Source organism: Phacochoerus africanus, chromosome 15 (genome assembly GCF_016906955.1).
Source record: "Phacochoerus africanus isolate WHEZ1 chromosome 15, ROS_Pafr_v1, whole genome shotgun sequence".
Classification (NCBI taxonomy): domain Eukaryota; kingdom Metazoa; phylum Chordata; class Mammalia; order Artiodactyla; family Suidae; genus Phacochoerus; species Phacochoerus africanus.
The window spans coordinates 51,824,553-51,844,576 of NC_062558.1; the positions used below are offsets into that span (position 1 = coordinate 51,824,553).

The window sequence follows — 20,024 nt, forward strand, 5'->3', positions numbered from 1 at the left end:
GTACTGGGCGCACGTGGCCGCCCCTTGTGGGCGGGGCCTGCCAGTGGATGCGCACCATTCGGGAAGGCGCGGGATGAAGCCTCTGGGTAGAGGGCGTAGCTCGAAGCTCAGTGTGCGGCTGGGAGAGGACGCGGGCGGGGCTGAGAGCCGGGGCGGGGCCGAGCGCGGGGCGGGGCCGGCGGCGGGTACTTAAGCAGCCGGCGGCCTTCCCTCAAGCCCAACCATGGGTCTGAGGCGGTTACTCTCTGTTCTGCGCTCCGGCCTACCCCGCCGCACCCCGCTGTCTACGGCGCCGGCGACTCGCGAGCAGCCTGCCGCGGGACCGGAAGCCGAGCGGGGACGTGGGGCGGCCGAGGTCGCGCGCCCCCCAGTACCCGCTGTAGACTTCGGCAACACGCAGGAGGCGTACCGGAGCCGGCGCAGCTGGGAGCTGGTGCGAAGCTTGCTGGTGCTGCGCCTTTGCGCCTCTCCAGCTCTGCTGGCGCGCCACGATCAGGTGCGCGATGTGGGGTGGGGTTGGGGATGCATGAGGGAAGCGCGGATAGGGCCCCGCGGGCGTTTCTGCCGGTTCTCGGTGCCTCTATGAAGTTTCAAAGTGGAAAGCAGGGTCGCTGGAGCATCGCTTGTAGCCGGGAAGTCAGGAAGGGAGGTGTTTCCTGCATTCCCTCTCAGGCCCTTAAATTTTACTATGTCAGTTACTAGCAACTACAAACAAAGACTAGTTTAAATTTTCACCTAAAAGGTAAAATTGAGTGTTGTCCATGTCGCCCGCAGGGAAGCTTGGTTGTGTTGAAGGACTCATAGCCTAGGACCCCAGAGTTCTAGGAAGCCGTGACCCAGGGGATCCCCAGAAGTGGCCACTCTGAACAGTGTTGAGGGAAACTGGGAATTTTCCTGAATATGCAGCCTTTGAAACTTTAATACAGTATTTAGAAAAGTATGAGAGCTTGGGAGGAAGTAAAAAGCAGAAGTGTCTTAGCCACTCAGCACAGGTGATCCTGGGAACAGTTTAAAAGTCAGAGTCCAGTTGATGTGGAGGGTCTGGAAAGCTTTTCATGCATTGGTGTTGACTTCTCAGTGAGACTATGCTGAGGGTATGTGGGCTGGGGGAGAGGCTGTGGAGACATCCGGAAGAAGCAACGAGCCACACCTTGGGCATAGGTGAATGTGAGGCCACGTGGGTGGGTGGTGAGGTCTAAAGTTGGGTCGCTCTGAGGGGGCCAAGTTCAAAATCAGAGAATCTAGCAGGGCTGGGGCCCTGGGGTACTGTGGGAGATGGTGGGAGGGACATGTCAGCTCCACTGTCCCTTGGGTGCCTGCCTGGGAAGAGTGCCAGTGCCATGGGTGCCTGGAGGAGCAAGGAGGCTCCTCCCAGGCTCCTCTCTGTCCTGTGTGCCCTGGGGACATCCTTAAGAAGCCCAGTAACTGTGCTGGGTCCTCTGCCTGCCCTCTGTGGGACCTGTTCCACTGGTGACAGTGGTCTTGGGGCCTGGTGCTGGAGGGATTGGGACAGAGGCCAGCTGCAGTGTTGTGGGCCCCTTACCAGAGTACCTCCTCCTTGTACTCTGGCCTGCAGCAAGAATTCCTCCTTCTGAGTCAGTGCAGGTCTGTGCAGCTCCTGCCCAGGGGAATGTCAGCCTGCAGGAGGAGCCCAGTTGGAGCTGTGGCATTGGCTCAGGACCCAGTGGGGGGCCTGCACTTGCCAGGAGGCTGTTCTTTTTGAGAAGGGTTTAGAAAATCCAGGTCTTCCAGGATGAAAGGCTCTATGCTTGGGTGTGAGCCAGTGCTGGAGTGTGTGAGAGAGGGGGATGGGCCCTGGGGGGGTGGGGGGTTAAGGGAGGAGAGAACCGGCTTTACCCGTCCTCCTCACTCTGCAGGCATCTCTTGGAGCCTTTTATAATGAAAATGAGTGTTTGTGTTTCTAGTTCAAGTTACTAAATCCATGAAGGATGCTCCTATCTGGAGGAGAGGTGGGACCACCCTGGCCTCAGTTAGTGCCACCCTGGGGGATGTCTGATGCCGGGGTGGTTTTACAGGGGCTGCTTTGCTCTGGAGTTGGCTTAAAACTGCCAGCCCTGCCCCAGGTGCTTCCATAGCCCTCTGTGACTGGCTGGCCTCCCCTTTGCCAGGGTGAGAGGGTGAGAGGTTACTTGGGTAGCCTTCGCTGTGGTTCCCTTTGAGCCCTGCCTCCCTTTGGGAATCATTAGGTCACCAGCCCATGACCCCTGGACCACATCCCAGCATCAGCCTTGCTCCTCCACCTTTGATGGGCATTGGCCAGGGCTGTTTTTATGCTAGTTGGGTAGTTACAACAGACACACAGCCTAAATTATTTACCATGTGGCCCGGGTCAGGAAAATTTGCTGGGCCAAGTGCAGACAGTGGCCCACTTCCACACACAGTGGGTTTCTGCAGAACTGGCATGTATGACCTCAGGCCTTTTCCAGAGCTAAGGGATGGTTTTCAGGTCCCTGATTCTCCTCACCTACCTCTGGGGTGAACTTTGATGTGTCCAAGTTCTGGCTTTTCCTCCTGTGAGGCTGCTCTGGCCTGTTGGAGCAAAGAAAGAAGACAGAAAGAAGGTCTCACCCTGCCCTGGCCAGCACCCCTCACCCTCCATTTGAATCACTGTGGAGTTACCTTCCCCTCCTTCTTTCTGTCTTCAGTCTGACTTCTGGCCAGACCTCCTATAAGGCAACATAGGCCTGGCCGTCTCCCAGGTTGGCACTTTCACTTTCCATTTCTGCTCTTCTTTATAAAAATAATGAGATGCGGTAAAACCAGATGCTGCACAGAGACTGCAGTGAGGCAGAGGCAATGGCCTGGAAACCTTCACCCCTGGGATACCGTGTGGCTCCTATAGGTGTGGCTCCTATAGGTGTGGCCCCTAAGCATCTCATTGAAGCGCCAGCCACAGTTCTGGTGTGTCTGCCTTTGAACGGGTGTGGGCTGTTGGGGACTCTTGGTGGATAAAGGTGTGTGAGTCGCTCATGTGTTTACTTAGGTCAGAGATTGTTCCCTGAGACCCTGATCCCAAGAGATGGTCCTCACAAAAAGAGGTGGGGTTCTGTTGTTCACTGCATTTGAGACACTTTAGGCTTTTCCTGTCTTGGAACTGGAGGTGGGAAGAATGGCCACCCGGGAATTCTCAGACACATGATGGCTGTGTCCTCCCAGTGGTCTGCTCCCTCGCCCCTCCTTGTCCTTGTTCCTCCTGTCTTGGCTGCACCCAGAACAGGTGTTCCATGTCACCTCCTTGCAAACAGGTCTCACCCTGCCCTGGCCAGCACCCCTCACCCTCCATTTGAATCACTGTGGAGTTACCTTCCCCTCCTTCTCTCTGACTAGGAGGTGAGCTCCTTGTCTGTTTCATTCAGCCTAGAATTATGCCGGGCAGGAGGCAGCTGCCTGGGACACTTGAGTGAAGGATGGCAGAAATTTGGGGTATGGCGGGATATGATTGGGGGACGAAGCTAAGTGTCTTTCCCGAGGACACATGTGCTTGACTTGCGGGTCAGCTACGGCCTGGATGACTATGCTGAGTCCCCGCTGGTCCAGGTGATGGTGGCCTGGCTCCAGTGGAACTCACATTCATTCTGAGTTTTGCACATGTTCATCTGTTGCACAACCACTGGAGGGCAGGCCCCTTGCTGGGCACTGTTTAGGGACTTGGAATAAGCAGTGAGTCAAATATTGAAAAATCTGGGTGCTTGCCTTCTATTTCTTATTTTCTTTTTTGGCCACCACACAGCATATAAAGTTCCTGGGCCAGGGATCAGATCTGAACCACAGTTGCAACCTAAGCCACAGCTGTGGCAATGCCAGATCCTTGAACCACTGAGCCCGGCTGGGGATTGGAACTGCCTCCTGGCCCTCCCAAGGCACTGCAGATCTCATTGTGCCACAGTGGTAACTCTTGGTGCTTGCCTTTTAGAAAGTCACACCAAATCTTCCTCTTCTCCAGTGTAACCCACAGGGGTGTGGATGCAGAGGATGTTATGAACACACCATTGCTCTTCCCAGAGAGACCTGCTGGTCACTTCTTTGTCCACCAAGTGGTGCTCAGGCAACTGTGTTGTGCTGCTGGAGTCACCCTGAGCATGCAGGGCAGGGAGGCAAGAGCGGCGCCTAGGACCAGCCACCCTCATGAGGAGTGGGTGATGGACAGTTGCAATGAGTGGAGAAACAAGCTGCTTCCGGTGGTGCCACTGTAAAACCAAAGCCATGAGCCAAATATGGCCCTGGGGAGAGGCTTTGTGATGGGCGGGGAAGCAGGGGTGTGCTGCTGTGGTCAGGGAGGCGGGTGGCCCAGGACAGCACTTCCCTTTACCTTCCAGCTGCTCCATCTCACCAGGAGGCTTCTGGGGCAAAGGCTGTTTGACAAACTGATGAAGATGACCTTCTATGGGCAGTTTGTGGCTGGCGAGGACCAGGAGTCCATCCGGCCCCTGATTCGGCATAATAGGGCCTTCGGTGTAGGCTCTATCCTGGACTACAGCGTGGAGGAGGACCTGACCACCGAGGAGGCTGAGCGCAAGGAGATGGAGTAAGGCCTGTGCAGGTGCACCTGCTACAACCCCAGCGTGTCGGGGGTGGGCCAGGCCTGGTTGGAGAGCCCGTTTAGCCCTCCTGGGCCTGCCTGGGGATGTGTTCTTGCCCCTAAGGATGGCCTTGTGTGCGGGAGGCCAGAGAAGAGGCGAGGATGGAGTTGGCAGACTGTGGTCCCCAGCCCAACCTGCCTGGTTTTGAACAGTCTACAAGCTAAGGATCATTGTTGTATTTTAAATGGTTGAAACAAAGCGAGAGTAATTTTTTGTTACCTGAGAAAACTATCTGAAATTCAAAATAGTTTACAAAATACAACTGCCAACTCTGATATGGGAAGTGCTCTGGCTTCCTGCTCTGCTGAAGCATCCCTCCCAGAATTCCTGACCCACTGGATGCGCCCCACTCCCCCACCCTTGCCTGGAGCAGGTAGGCTCACCTGGTGGGCGTGGAGCCTGCCTGGAGGTCTGAGGAGAAGGGAATGTGCTGTCAGGAGCATGTGGCAGACCAGCCCACTGGCTCCTGCTAAGGTCACCAACTGGCTGCAGGACCTGTTCTCTGGGAAGTGAGTGTGGGGACACGATGGGCAACCCCCCCCTTACCTACCCTCCTGGGCCATAGGACAGAATTCAAGGACCAGGTCACCTTGTGTTTCCTGGGTAGCAGCCTCATGGGAGATCCAGGCAGGACCAGCCCTTTCTTTGCAAAAGGCCTGGTTCCTGTGCTGGCATCTGTACCCTCCAGGCTGGGCCCTTGCTTGCGCTCAACCATCAGAGCCCAGATGTGCCTAACCATCAGAGCCTTGGGACAAACTTGATGAGTAACCTGCCCTGCCTCAAGCTCTAGTGTTTGCTCTAGCCTGGAGAGTGGAGGGCGGTGGGGGGGGGTGGGGTGGGGGGGAGGCGGGGAGGAAGAGGCATCACATGGGGCTCCTGCCTGGGAACAGAACGTCTGAGCCAGCCAGTGGATTGGCCTTGGGAACCAAGCCCCTGCCTGGCGATTCGCTGTCTGGAAGGCGGGGTTCTCCTGCTGGGCACCCTGGAGTTCCTAGGTGGGCTGGGCTGCAGCCTTCACTGAGGCTGCTTGTTGAATAACTAATGCGCTGTGTCCCCATTGGCTCTGGGTGAGAGCTGGTGGTTTCACAATGGGATTTTCTCTCTCTGGTATGAAAAGACTTTCCCAGGGCAGTCTGCCTGGCTTCCTTAGCAGGGGAGTGTTGGGAAGTAGGCTGGCCTCACCCTGCCTCTGGCAGTGGAGCCTGTGACCCTGGGCCACCCCAAGTGCCTAAGAAGTCCCACCTGGTGGGCTTTGGGACATGAGTGGCAGTCCCTTCCTATCCTAACATGGTGGCTGCCATCCGATGCCTGTGGCTGGTTGAGGACTCATGCCCAGGTCTGCTGCCAGGCAGCCCATGTGTCTGGTGGGGCCTGCCTGAAGGGAAAAACCAGGCTCACAGGTGCTGATTGAACACCCATGCCATCGAGATGTTGTGTGTTATTCTCCATCAAGAGCCCCCCATGTGGGGAACGGAGGGTCACAGGCCCCTAATTCCTGCTCTGTTAAATGATGCAGAGGTCACTGCCCCAAGTTAAGGCCACAGGAGTGGGGTGGGGAAGGGAGAGTGCAGGTGGGGGGGCTGCCCTGGGTATGACTGGAAGAGACACAGAAAAGATGGGCACGTCTGCATGTGCAAGAGGCCCAGCTTGTGTCCCAAGGGTGCGGCCCTGGGAGGAAGGCCCGGGAGGGCTTCCCCAGGGTAGGAAGCAGGAGGCAGAAGGCTGAAGGCACAGGAGGGATGGGGTAAGACAGTGTTTCCCAGGATACTTGTTAGAGGGCAGAGGCCACTCTAGCAGAGGAGACCCACAAAGGGCCCCTGCAGGCTGAGAGCCAGGGGATGGAAAATGGGGCTAGTGTTCCTCCTGGTGATTGGCTGTGATGAGGGGCTGGGTTCAACGTGGAGGGCAGGGTGTCTGTCCTGGCAGTGCAATCCCAGTGCTGGTTGGAGCCTTGGCCTTGGTTCCCAGGGTGAAGATGGCTCCCCTAGACTGAAGGCAGCACAAGCATCTTGGGTGCTGCTCTGGGCCAGGGCCTTGGGGGCCTAGCAGGCTTTTCTGGCCTCTCTCCTCCTGTCTCCTGCATTTCACTAGGGCAGAGCTGGTGTGAGGGCAGCTGGCAGGGGCTCCCCTCTTTCCGCTTTTTTCTAAAAGGCGTCCAGCCAACAAATTGCCTGACCCAGAGCTGAGCTTGGAGGTAGCTGAGGGGATGGTCAGGGTCTTTCTGCTGCTTCTGCAAACCCCCCGTTAGCTCCCACTGCCCCCTTCTGCCCCTGGGTGCTCTCCATGCCCACCTCCTGTCTTGGGCCATGCACATGTGTCTGCAGGTGTGTGTGAGCAGAGTGCTTTTTCTTCTCTCCATAGTGACATGACCCCTCTTCCCCCCAGAGTCTGGTAACTGCCATCTTTGTCATCTTTGTCTTCTTGTGACCAACTAGCCAGGCCTGGTCCCTGCTAAGTATTTTCTGCTCTGGGATTGGCCCCTGCCCCCCAACCATGCAGCCGTGTGACTGGCTGGCTTCCCTGTGCCTTTGGAGCCTGGATGGGGCTTGGGGGCGGTAGAGAGCCAGCTGTGGGGGCTTCCTGATAATGGTGTCCTGTCATGGAGGACGTTACCTACCGGAAATGGGCCTTGGGACCAAGCCCCTGCCTCAGTGCAGGCAGTGGGTGTCTTGTCATGCCTTCACCTCAGTGGGCCACAGCTGGGGGGCCTGGGCCTGGCCTTACAGATGCCCACTCCCCAAGTGGCCTCGGATTGACTGGGGTTTGTTCGGGTTTGATAGCCAGGGCTGGGTTTGCATTTAAAAAGGATTCTGGGAGAGTTCCTGTTGTGGCTCAGCAGGTTAAGAACCCAACTAATATCCATGAGGATGCAGGTTCAATCCCTGGCCTTGCTTAGTGGGTTGAGGATCCAGCATTGCCGCAAGCTGTGGTATAGGTCGTGAATGCTGCTTGGTTCTGGTGTTGCTGTTGCTATGCTGTAGGACGGCAGCTGCAGCTCCGATTGGATCCTTAGCCTGGGAACTTCCATATGCTGTGGGTGCAGCCCTAAAAAAAGACAAAAAGAAAAAAAGGAAAAAAGAAAATCCTAGGAGTTCCTGTTGTGGTGCAACGGGATTGGTGGCTTCTTGGGAGGGAGCACTGGGACATGGGTTCAATCTCTGACCGGGCAGAGTGGGTTAAGGATCCAGAGTCGCTGCAGCTGAGGCTTACGTTGCAACTGCAGCTCAGATCTGATCCCTGGCCCGGGAACTCCATGTGTCATGGGGCAGTAAAAAAAAAAAAAAAAAGTTCTGTTCGCCAATTTGCAGTCAATCCTGAGGGGCCCAGGTGGTGGTGGGGCTGGCTCTGTGCCAGGGCAGGAACGGAATATAGGGGGAGGGTGGAGCAAGGGGGTCTTGCTCCTGGACTTTGGGGATCTTGAGCACAGGGGGCTTCCTATCTCTGGCATCCTCAGCCCTGACTGGCCATGGCCCAGCCTTTTTCTCACAAGAAAGAGGATGTACCCGACAGCGGGTTGTGTAGCCTTTATTCCTCCTCACCCACTGGAGGGAGGGGCTCCCCCCGGGATGGCATGTGGGCAGACCCAGCCTTCTCCAGGGTGTAGGGCTTGTAGGGTGGGTCCTGATGCAAGGCTCAGAGGAGGTGACCCTGGAGGCCTGGGACTGCTGGGGTGGGGAGTCACTTACCTGGCCAGGTGATCCTGCCCTCCTCATCAGCCCTCCTCTGTCAGGGTCAAGGCCCAGCCTCTAGCTTCCTCCCACCTGTGCCTCCTAAGTGGGACGTGCTTGTCACTTGTGCCCGAAGTGGTGTGACCCTGACCCTCGCCTTCTTTGTCCCCCCACAGGTCCTGTACTTCGGCAGTGGAGAGGGATGGCCATGGTGAGTAAGAGGCAGCCATTCAGGACCAAACTCTCCCACCACATGAGCACCCCTGGCTCAGGAGACCTGGTTTCAGGGACACAGGCTATCCTTGGGACCAAGGGATGTTGCTGTGGCTCTTCCCTGTGCCGCAGCACCCAGGCCATCATTCTGAGTGGCTGCCACATCCTCCCAGCTCTCCCCAGGGGCCCTGTCCACCTGGGCCTCAGTGGACCTGGGTTCTGGCCTGGGTTTGTCACATGCCAGGCAGAAGAAAGAGTGGGGTTAGGGCAGATGGGTTTGGGAAGCAGGGAGTGGGAAGTAGTGCAGGCAGTGGCCGTGGGGTCAGGGTGGAGAAGGGACCGAGTGGGTGCTCAGGCCTGTGCCCCTTCTCTAGGCACCAGTAAGAGGGAGAAGCAGTTCCAGGCCCACCGGGCGTTTGGAGACCGCAGGGACGGCGTCGTCAGTGCCCGCACCTACTTCTACGCCAACGAGGCCAGGTGCGATGGCCACATGGAGACGTTCCTGCGCTGCATCGAGGCATCAGGTGGGGCCCCGCTTGTTTCTGGCCCCCACCCGCCAGGCCCAGCCTGGGCTGAGCCCCAGCACATGGAATCGCTAGAGGGCGAATGCGAGGCTGGGTGAGGGCAGGGGAGTTTGCTCAGGGCTCCGTCCCCATCTTGGGTCCCAGGATGGTTGTGAGGATGGCCTGAGGTGACATGCAAGAGCCATGGGCTGGGCTCGGTTGTGCTGGGGTCACACCATTTCCAGCTCTGTCCTGAGGGGTCCAGCTGACCCCAGGAGGGCAGCCCTCTCCCTCAACGAACTAGGGCCCAGATACGACCCGTCAGTGAGCTGAGCAGCCCCCAGTCCCAGGCAGGGGCTTGTCTCTTGTTACCCAGCACTTGGCTTTTGTTTTTGGCCACACCTGTGACATGTGGAAGTTCCTGGGCCAGGGCTCAAACCTGCGCCACAGCAGTGACAACAACAGAGCCTTAACCTGCTGCACCACATGGACACTCCAGCCAGCACTTGCCCTTGCTAAGGCTATGCTATTGGGAGCTGGTGCCCCATCCTCCTTCACAGAGAATTCTTCCCATGTGGCCTCTGGGTGGGAGCACCTGAGGGGGGTGGTCACAGAGGCTCAGCCTCCTTTAGTCTCTGGGTCCCCAGCAGCCCACCTATTGGGGGGCCCAGGCCTTCTGATCACTTTTAGGAATGGGAGTGAGCAGTGCCAGGAAGCCACCTCCTAGGAGCAGCACTGGGCATGCCCCGGGTGCCCAGCATCCAGTGCAAGGGGTGTCTTGCTTTCCTGCCGCTCTGCCTGGGGGAGATACAGGAAGGCCCACACAGAAGCAAAGATGTACGTCCTGGGCTTCTAGCAGCCAGAGGAGGGAGATGGGTGTGGTGGTTGAGTACCTTCTGTCTCTAGCCTGTGCTCTGCTGGGCGTTTGTGTTCTCTGACCCCCAGGGGCAGCCCCCAGTGCCAGTGGCATTGGAGAGGAAACAGGAGGGGGAGAGTGGGCAGGCCTCACCAGCTCCTTTGCCCACTGCCTTCCTAAACCCTCATGGCAAACACAGGCCTGCCAAGTCACTGGCCCCCGCCTGGTGAGGTGTCCGGAGCAGCTGCGTGCAGGGCGTTTGCAGGCTCATTGTCCTTCTGCCCATAGGTGGTCTGCCCTGCGGTGGACCATAGGGTTCTCCCCTGGGACTGAGACTGCCAGCTAACCACAGGAGCTGCTGCTGGGAGCCAAGCAGCCTGCTCAGGAAGCATGGTCACCATGGGCCTGCTCAGGCCTGGTTGGGGAAGGGAGTGGAAGTGCTGGAGCCACTGCACCATCTGTTTTGGTGACAGGATCATTCAGCCTCCCTGGTGGCCTATCTGCTAGGTAGGCCCAGTACAGTATGTTGTAGGTAACTGATGGGAAGAATGGCCTCTGCCAGCCACCTGTCATCTGTCTCACGTCTGGTCAGACGTGTCCACACTCTTGAATAGAACAGATTTGGGGTGTAGGCTCCCGGTTCCCCCTTCCTCTTGGAGCCCTGATGGCTCTTCTTCTGGCTTCTCACAGGTGGAGCCAGCGAGGATGGCTTCTCAGCCATTAAGCTCACAGCGCTGGGGAGACCTCAGTTTCTGGTAAGTGTCAGAACCTTCCACCTGCAGAGCGTTTGTAAGAACATGGGGAGGCTATGAGCATGAAGTGAAGGTGCGTGTGGCAGTGCCTTGGCACTGGGAGCCAGGCGGGCAGGTGGGAGGGGCGGGGCATGGGCTGCCCAGGGCCCTGGTGGTAGGGAGCTATGGGCTCCAGAGTTGGCAGCTCAGGCCCCCATCTGCAGCTGCAGTTCTCAGATGTGCTGACCAAGTGGAGAAGGTTCTTCCACCAAATGGCTGCAGAGCAGGGCAAGGCGGGGCTGGATGCCATGGACACGAAGCTGGAGGTGGCTGCACTGCAGGTAGGGCTGCCCTGCCCTGAGGGTGTAAGTGGGTAGGGTGGGGAGGAGCCCTGCTCAGGGGAACTGGCCAGGCTGTCCAAGGTGGGTTCCAGAGCTGCTTAGGGCCTGCTGCTGGGTGGGTGGGGAGGAGGCTGAGCCGAGGTGGAGAGTTTGCAGGGTGGTGGAGGGAGTGCCCCTGCAGGTAGCAGGCACTGCTGAGCTACAGGGACGGGCAATGGGGTGAGGCGGGAGAGACCCATCCGTGGAGCAGAAACACAAGGCAGAACTGCAGCTTGGTCTCCGTACTGGGTAATAATAGCAGCAGAGTGTCACAGACCAGTGGAGTGGGTGACGGCCGCTTCTTACTTCTGAAGGAAAGTGTGGTAAAGATGGGCATCGCGCCCAGGACTGAGATTGAGAACTGGTTCACCGTGGAGACCCTGGGCGTGTCTGGGTAAGAGTACCTCCTGGCTGAGAGAGTTCAGGAATGGCTGCCCTGGTTCAGCCAAGGTTCTGGCTGAGCCCCAGTAGCTGCTTCTCTTCCTGGTCACCCTCCTCCAGGGCATGGACCTTGGGATGACCAGACCAAGGGACCTGCCCCCATGAGATGCCCAGTGGGAGGTGACAGAGCTGGATGTTGTCCACAAGCTCTGCAGCTGGGGGGGCACCCTCAAACTATGGGGCATCTTATGGAATTACTTGGGTTCTGGAGTAAGGGTGCCATACCCAGCCATCCCCAGGCCCCCCTGGAAGGCAGGTGAAAGGTAAAGGCAGTGAGATCCTGGAGGAGCCCCATCTTATTGCGAGGGGCTGAGGGCTGGTGGCAGAAGGCCATCCTCTCCTGCCTGGTCTCCCATGCTCTGCTCTTCCCCAAGCCTGACATTGCCTGTGCTGGTCTCAGTGCATGCCCCAGGTTTTCATCGCTGCTGCCGCCCTGTTGTAATAATATTTGTGTTCTGGATTCCATTTTTTATTTTTATTTTTTTGTCCTTTTTTTAAGGGCTGCACCCTCGGCATATGGAAGTTCCCAGGCTAGGGGCTGAATTGGAGCTATAGCTGCCAGTGTACACCACTGCCACAGCAGTGTGGGATCTGAGGCGCGTCTGTGACCTACACCACAGCTCATAGCAATGCCAGATTCTTAACCCACTGAGTGAGGCCAGGGATCAAAGCCACACCCACATGGATACTAGTCGGATTCATTACTGCTGAACAATGACAGGGAACTCCTCCATTTTTTAAACAGAGGACTAAGTTCACATTTTACGTCTTTCAGACTGAGCATGAGGCAGGCTTTGCAGGGGTGGTGGTTTGGGAGTGCTCCTTCAGGGAAGGGGTTGGTTTGGGGCCTGGGCCTGAAGCAGATCCGAGCAGCCTCGGGAAACCACGTGTCCGTGCAGGGAAGTGCTGTGGCCAGCATACTAATGTGCCTTCTCCTGCAGCACCCTGGACCTGCTGGACTGGGGCAGCCTCATCGACAGCAGGACCGAGCTCTCCAAGCACTTGGTAGTCCCCAACATGCAGGTGACGCTACCCATGCCATGCACCAGTGTTTCCGTCCCCCTGCCTCACAGTTCTCCCAGGGATATCACACAGCTCCCCGCTCCCATGGCCAGGGCTTCCTCAGAGTGGTGCTGGGTCCCCAGCATGTGTATTCCCACAAGCCAGGCAGAAGCTGTCCCCTTTCCTAGTGGAGTCTCAGAAGTTCCACACTGCCATGTCTGCCAGTACCATTTCTTAAAAGGGAGCCATGAGACCGGGCTGTGTTCAGGGGAGAAAAGGGGGCTCTGCCTGCCCCTGGAGCCTGACTGGGCCTCTGTGGTCATGTCTGGAACCACCCCTGAGCTGGGATGAGAGGGAGCAGAGAGGTGCCTTGAGAAGCATCCCACAGGCACTGCTTCCCGCAAACCCCAGCCTGGCAACTGTGGCCCTGAGAGGGGTGGGCTCAAGGTTACCGGGAGTGCCGGGCAGTGTTAGTGGGGCAGCCAGGTGACCCGAGGCCCCAGTGCGACATGGGCCTGCAGGGTGGGTACCCACTGCTGACCACCCAGCCCCCCGAAAGCTACCATCTAGGGCTGATGCCTCCATGCCCCTGTGGCATGTCTGGGCTGCACAGCTGGCGCCATCTGACTATAGGCACAGATCTCCCTCCAGTCCTCTCCCTGCCACGGGCTAGGCTTCCCTGCTGATTGGATGGGTCAGGGTGACTTCTGAGCTTTGTGTGGGAGCAGAGGGGAACCCATCCTGTGGATCCTGGGGAAGCTGTGGGAGCAGGCTCTGGTGGAAGCCTGGTCTGGGACAGCCAGCCCCGTGAAGGAGAGTGCGCTGGGGGCAGTGTGGTTCTGGGGTGCTGTGTGGCTGGCCAGATTCTGGGCAGGATGCTGACCTTAAACAGGGCAGAGGAGGGGTGGGCCCTGGCTGCTGGTGCTGGGCCCTGGCTGCTGGCATTGGTAGGCCCTGCACCTGGGGGCGGGAGGATGCCCATGGGCAGTGGGAGTGCTGGCCCTGAGAGCCCAGTTCTGGAGCCCTGCTGTGGCCTGACTGCCCTCCCCCCTCAGACGGGACAGCTGGAGCCTCTGCTGTCACAGTTCACGGAGGAGGAGGAGCAGCAGATGACGAGGATGCTGCAGAGGATGGATGTCCTGGCCAAGGTTAAGGACCCTGGGATGTGCCCGGGGTGGGGGGGCACCTGTTTCACCTAAGCCCCAGACGAACCTCCTCTCCTACCCCTGCACCCCTCAGAAAGCCAGCGAGGCAGGCGTGCGGCTGATGGTGGACGCAGAGCAGACCTACTTCCAGCCAGCCATCAGCCGCCTAACTCTGGAGATGCAGCGCAGATTCAACGTGGAGAAGCCACTCATCTTCAACACGTACCAGTGCTACCTGAAGGTGTGCCACCAGGTGGCCCCGGGACCTGTGGCCAGGCCAGTGTTGAAGGGGTGGAGGAAAATGAAGGAGCTTTCTTAGAATCCACCAAACGTGCCATAATCCCCAGGTTTTGAGAGTGACTATTTTCTCTGGCCTTTTTTAGCTTGGTTTTTTCTAAGGAGGTGATGAAGGCTCTGGGACCCTCCCCAGAATTGTGTGTGGTCCTCAGGGAGCCCAGGGGCAGGATCCTCGAGCACAAACCTTGGCTGGCTGCTCGGGGACCAGCAGGGTGTTTGGAGGACTCGGGGTGGGGTGGGTTTTGGGGCCATGGGGACAAGGGGAAGTGGGCAGGTCGGAGTCCAGGCAGGTGCTGACAGCTTACAGTGCTCCCTGCTCCCAAGTCAGCCTGAGGCGACACCAGAGTCTCCAAGCTGCTGGCCCTGGTGTCCCTGCTGATTACACACTGGGGAGGCCCCAGGGGACACAGGCTGGAGGGGCCCTTCCTGGCTGTCCTCAACTTTTGGCCCGGGCCCCACAGGACGCCTATGACAATGTCACCCTGGACGTGGAGCTGTCTCGTCGAGAGGGGTGGTGTTTTGGGGCCAAGCTGGTGCGCGGTGCATACATGGCCCAGGAACGTGCCCGCGCCCTAGAGATTGGCTACGAGGACCCTATCAACCCCACGTATGAGGCCACCAATGCCATGTACCACAGGTGCGCTGCCCTCTTTGGCCTCAGAGCTTCCTGGGGAGGGGAGTGAACCCTTTCAAGTGAAGGACTGGAGCTGACCAAAGGGGGGGCCGCCCTGGGCCAGAACCAGTACTTCCTCTGCCTTTGTTTTACTTTTTCCAAAACCATTAAGGCTTTTTCAAAATATAGAAAATCTACTCAACCACACTGAACTGTCCAGGGGCTCCAGTCTGCTCTAGTGATGCTGAGGACCACGGCTGTGCCCCAGCAGCCCGTCCTACATGGCAGGTTTTGAATCCCATGCCAGGATTGCCCACTGTTGTGCACCTGGTTGTTAATAGTAGCAGTCGTGTCACAAGCAGGGATAGACCTCATCTATTTTCTGGGATAACATGTGTTCCCCTCATGGGCTCCCGGCCATACCCTGCTTCCTTCCAGGGCCTTGTGCATCTGTGCATGGGCCCCTGCGCCCACATGTCCATGTACCGTTGGGTCCGGATCCTGCAGGTCGGCGTGCAACCCCTGTTATCCTGTGGGCCAGCAAGGGTGCCCGTGGTCATAAGCTGGCTCTGAGCTCACTGGTGGGGTGCCCTGCATGGTCATGACCTCATTCCTGTCTGTGGTACTCCCAGCAGAGGTTCCTGGAGGTGCAGTTCGTGGGTCAGAGAACACACACCCTGCCAACTGTCCTCGCTGCCAGCTGAGCCCCGTGACAGGGAGGCCCTGCCCCCCAAGCCTTTCATTTCCTTGCATGGCCTGGGGGCACACTCATGTTGTGCCTCAGTCCTGCTGGATGTGCAGCCCCAGCTGAGGGGTCAGGTGCTCCTCTGAGGCCCTGCGCCTGCCCCGTGTGTCCCTGTGGTGGAAGTGCTCGCTGGATGACCCTCCACCTGGCCTGCCTGTGGCCTCTGCCCTGCAGGGGCTGTCCAGGCCCAGCTCATGTGTCACTCTCTCCAGGTGCCTCAACTATGTCCTTGAGGAGCTGAAGCACAATGCCAGGGCAGCAGTGATGGTTGCCTCACACAACGAGGACACTGTGTCCTTCACGCTGCGCAGGTAGGCTCCACCCCTTCCTGCCTGATGTGTTGCCGCCTCACTTATAAACAGTTTCTCATAATGTTTTAAACTGTGTTTGGAATTTAATATACTCTTTTATCTATAAACAATTGTCCCATGGTGGGAGTTCCCATTGTGGTGCAGTGGAAACGAATCTGACTCAATGGGTTGGGGATCCTTCACTGCCATGAGCTGTGGTGTAGGTTGCAGATGCTGCTCAGATCTTGCATTGCTGTGGGCTGCTATTGTTGTAGGCCAGTAGTCCCAGCTCCAACTTGACCCCTAGCCTGGGAACTTCCATATGCTATAGGTGCAGCCCTAAAAAGCAAAAAAACAAAACAAAGAAAACAAAAAACAGAAACAAAACAAAAACAACAACAAAAAAAACCCTAAACCCTCAAAAACAATTGTCCCATGGAGCATCCTTACAAGTCAGATATAGAAATAAGGTGACATAAATTCTTAAATATCCAGTAGTCTTTTATCTCATACCCTAACCTAAGGTGGACCACACCAGGGGTCCTAGCTCCCCACCGCCCCCTCTCTCAGAGGAGCTGGGCTGGTGGCAGCCTTGCTGGCCCTATCCTTTCCCAGGAGCAAGGGAGGTACCCTGAGCCCTGGGCTTGAGCCAAGTAGTGAAGGTGCAGGCGATGCTGCCCACGGGCTCTTGGAGGGCTGCTTCTGGTCTCCAAACCATTCATTAATGCTCTCCTGTCCTTCTCGTGCTGGGGCTGCTTTTTTACAGCCTGAAACTGCAACTGAAAGCCACAATTTCTACCGCTGTGCACTTACAGCCATCCTTGTTGGGAACAGGAAGCCCCAGGGGTGCCCAGGCGGAGCGCAGGCTGTAGGGAGGTGCTCTGTCAGGGTCAGGCTGTTTCCTTTTGGGGGTGGATGGGTCCAACTGGCAACCTGGCTGGGTGGGATATTCTGCTGTCCTTCTCTATCCCTGAGTGCTCTCTGGGCACTCATCTCCCACCTTTTGCGCTCAGGGAAGACTAGTTCTGGCTTCTTTGACTTTTGAAGGAAAGCAGGCTTGAGTTTCACATTAAAAAGCTGGCTTTCACTTAGGCTTACGAATACAATCCTGTGATGGAAGTTCGATGAAGCTGGTCCCTCTGGTGCCAGGGTCCTCCCCAGGTGATGTGCACAGAGGCCCCTGCCCCTGCCCCTGCATGGCAGTGCCTGCCTCTTTTTTTTTTTTTTTTTTTGTCTTTTGTTGTTGTTGTTATTGTTGTTGTTGTTGCTATTTCTTGGGCCGCTCCTGCGGCATATGGAGGTTCCCAGGCTAGGGGTTGAATCAGAGCTGTAGCCACCGGCCTACGCCAGAGCCACAGCAACGCGGGATCCGAGCCGCGTCTGCAACCTACACCACAGCTCATGGCAACGCCGGATCGTTAACCCACTGAGCAAGGGCAGGGACTGAACCCGCAACCTCATGGTTCCTAGTCGGATTCATTAACCACTGCGCCACGACGGGAACTCCGAATGCCTGCCTCTTTAGGTTTGATCCTGATCTCAGCAGCCTGTGGTTGTCACCTCACATTTAAAGTTGGGGTCAGAGGCTAGTCCACTCAGACTGACTAGGTGAGGACAGTGAAATGTCTAAAGGTATATAACCTGCCCTCAGGGCTTCTTTCCCGCCTCCCAGATTTCCAGATCTCACCACTGGGAGCATGTCTGCCCTCCCCCTCTTGGCTGCGGGGGCCTCCTGCCTTAGACACAGCTCCCCTTCCTGAGTGCCAGCTGAGCGCTCTCCCCTCTTGTAGCCTCCAGGGCCCGCTTCAGGCTCTACAAATACTGCTGTCCTGGGAGGGGCTGGGTTGCACAGGTCAAGGGCCTGTGCACCTGCTTCAGGGGCTGCAGAGCCCGAACAGCTCAGGCTGGTCTTCCCAGGGAAAGCCATGTGGCCCTCTGATGCCTCACACCAGGGACCTTGGTCAGATAGCCTATGTTACCTCTGAGTTACAATCCAATGACATTTCGGAGGCCTAAACACAGTATATTCCGTGAGCCAGAAGTGTGGGTTGGGCTCTGCTTCAGGCTGCTTCTGCTGGCCTTGCCTGGGACCCATCCTGCATCTGTGGTCAGCTGGAGTCTGGCTGGCCCTAAATGGCCTTGTTTGTGGCTGGGGCAGCAAAGGGCACTGCATGACATGCTGGGTGTTCAACAGGCCAGCCTCACCTTCTCCAAAGAGCAGTCTTAGGCTTCCAGAAGCCCTGGAGGGGGCCAGCCTCTGCCCACATCACGTTTGCTATCGTTCTGCTGGCCAAAGGAAGTCGTGCCCAGCCTGGATATCGCTGACTGGATAGTTAGAGCCTCCCTCTTTCCTGGGAGAAGCTGCAGTCACGTGGGTGGGCTGGCAGGGGAGGGGCAGGGGCAGTCTTTGCAGGACACCACGTGATGTCCCCACGGCCAGCAGGTGCCAAGACAGTGGCAGCCCTGCTCTCATGGGGTTCATGTTCTCATGGGGGACAGAGACCATCAGCTGGAGACATGGTGCAGACTGTGGCCCCAACCCTGGAGCCCAGCCCTGGGGGAAGGAGAGAAATGGTTTGTGGGACGGCCCTTGTGTGGAGGTGCAGTGTGAGATGCATGCAGTGCTCAGGGAGACTGGGGTGGGGCCCAGGGACAGGGATGGACTGGCGCAGCCTGTACCTGGGTGTGTGTGAGGAGGTCCCAGTCTGATCACACCCCTGCGGGTGGAAGGACAGGGCAGGCTGCAGAGTGCTGGTGCAAGTGTGGATATGTGCGTGTGGGAAGCCAGAGATAAAAATGCAGGAATCATCAAGACATAGATATTTCAAACTGGGAATTTTTTAAAGGATCCTATAAGGGGAGGCATGAGATTGGAGAGGGTTCAGACAGAGTTGGGGGCCCCCATCCCAACATCTGAGCAGCACCAGTAGAAATGTGAGCCACATCTATTTTTTTTTGTCTTTTTTTAGGGCTACACCCACAGCATATGGAGGTTCCCAGGCTAGGGGATAAATTGTAGCTATAGCCGCTAGCCTACACCACAGCCACAGCAATGCCAGATCTGAGCTGCGTCTGTGACCTACACCACAGCTCACGGCAATGCCGGATCCTTAACCCACTGAGTGAGGCCACGGATTGAACCTGGGTCCTCATGGACAGAGTCAGATTTGTTTCCACTGAGCCACATCTATTAATTCCAAATGTTTCAATAGCCATGTTACATAAAAGGAGATGAAGTTAGTTTCAAAATAATTTCAATTAGCATATCCAAAATAGTACCATTTAAAGATGTTTTCAGAAAACCAGGGAGATACTCTGCATGGTTTTCACATGAAGTCCTCAGAAGCCCACATGTGTTTGATACTTTGCAGCGCATCTCAGTTCAGATCAGCCGCTTTCCAAAGGCTCAGTGGCCACTAGTGGCTAGTGGCTGCCTTGTGCACAGGGCAGCCAGCAAGGGGAGGACGAGTGGCTGGAGGCGGGGTCAGCCGTGGGGGACTGAGAACATGGCAGTGGAACTGAGGGATTGAGAAGGGGATGGTGGGAGGGCTGAGAGCCTGCCGGGACCACACCAAGGGCCAGCCACTGGGTTGGCCTCAATGGGTCAAGGTGGGCAGCAGGGGAGGGGCCATTGGGAAGCAAGCACAGCAAAAGGGGGCGGCTGGCTGGGGAAGGAGGGCATTTGGTGGCCATGGGCTGAGGTAGGACAGCAGGGTGAAGCCCTGGTCCAGGTAGGACAGAGTGTATCTACAATCTATCCAGTAAGTGGTGACCTGGGGAGTGGAGAGAGGGACTTACCACTAGCTCACCTGTTCACAGGATGGAGGAGCTGGGCCTGCACCCCGCCGATCGCCAGGTGTACTTTGGACAGCTTCTGGGCATGTGCGACCAGATCAGCTTCCCGTTGGGTGAGCTGGGCCTCCCTGGGGGGTGTGGGTGGGGCACTGGGGCAGGACTCACCACTCTGCTCCTGTGTGCAGGCCAGGCTGGCTTCCCCGTGTACAAGTACGTGCCTTATGGCCCCGTGATGGAGGTGCTGCCCTACCTGTCCCGCCGAGCCCAGGAGAACAGTGGTGTCATGAAGGGTGCTCAGCGGGAGCGGCAGCTGCTGTGGCAGGAGCTCAGGAGGAGGCTCTGGACAGGCAGCCTCTTCCACCGTCCAGCCTAGCACCGCGTCCCTGCCTCTCGACGCCTCCTCACCTGGGCCGTAACCTCCAAGGGCCCCCAGGCTGACCCCGGCCTCACAGATTCACCTTTCACATCTAAAACTGTGAGACCCCAGTGGCCCCTGGCCAGGTTGTGGGCACCCAGGTGTGGCTGAGCCAATACCTGCCAGAGCCTCTAGGAATCCTTAGGAACTGTCTTTTAATGAGCGAGCACGGCTGCATCTCTGCCCACCCCCATGAACTTGGACCTGAAGAACCGCTTTCTGTAGGATCCAACTCAAGCACAGGTGGGCAGCAGCAGGCTGGGAAAGCTGCCCTGTCAATAAACCACTATTTCTGCAGCTAAGAGCCCTGGACTCTGCCCACGATGCTC

The 20,024-nt window shown here is 57.5% G+C and overlaps 1 protein-coding gene across 1 annotated transcript; it reads left to right on the top strand.

The window, feature by feature from the left end:
- Positions 1 to 208: 208 nt before the first annotated feature.
- Positions 209 to 19,999, top strand: PRODH (proline dehydrogenase 1). The gene is made up of 14 exons (XM_047760083.1): positions 209 to 496; positions 4,338 to 4,546; positions 8,446 to 8,480; positions 8,857 to 9,006; positions 10,532 to 10,596; positions 10,797 to 10,913; positions 11,267 to 11,346; positions 12,335 to 12,416; positions 13,451 to 13,543; positions 13,635 to 13,781; positions 14,299 to 14,474; positions 15,408 to 15,506; positions 19,305 to 19,393; positions 19,466 to 19,999. The coding sequence occupies exons 1-14, from the start codon at positions 224 to 226 to the stop codon at positions 19,651 to 19,653; spliced, it is 1,803 nt and encodes a 600-aa protein (XP_047616039.1). The 5' UTR covers positions 209 to 223; the 3' UTR covers positions 19,654 to 19,999.
- Positions 20,000 to 20,024: the final 25 nt, after the last annotated feature.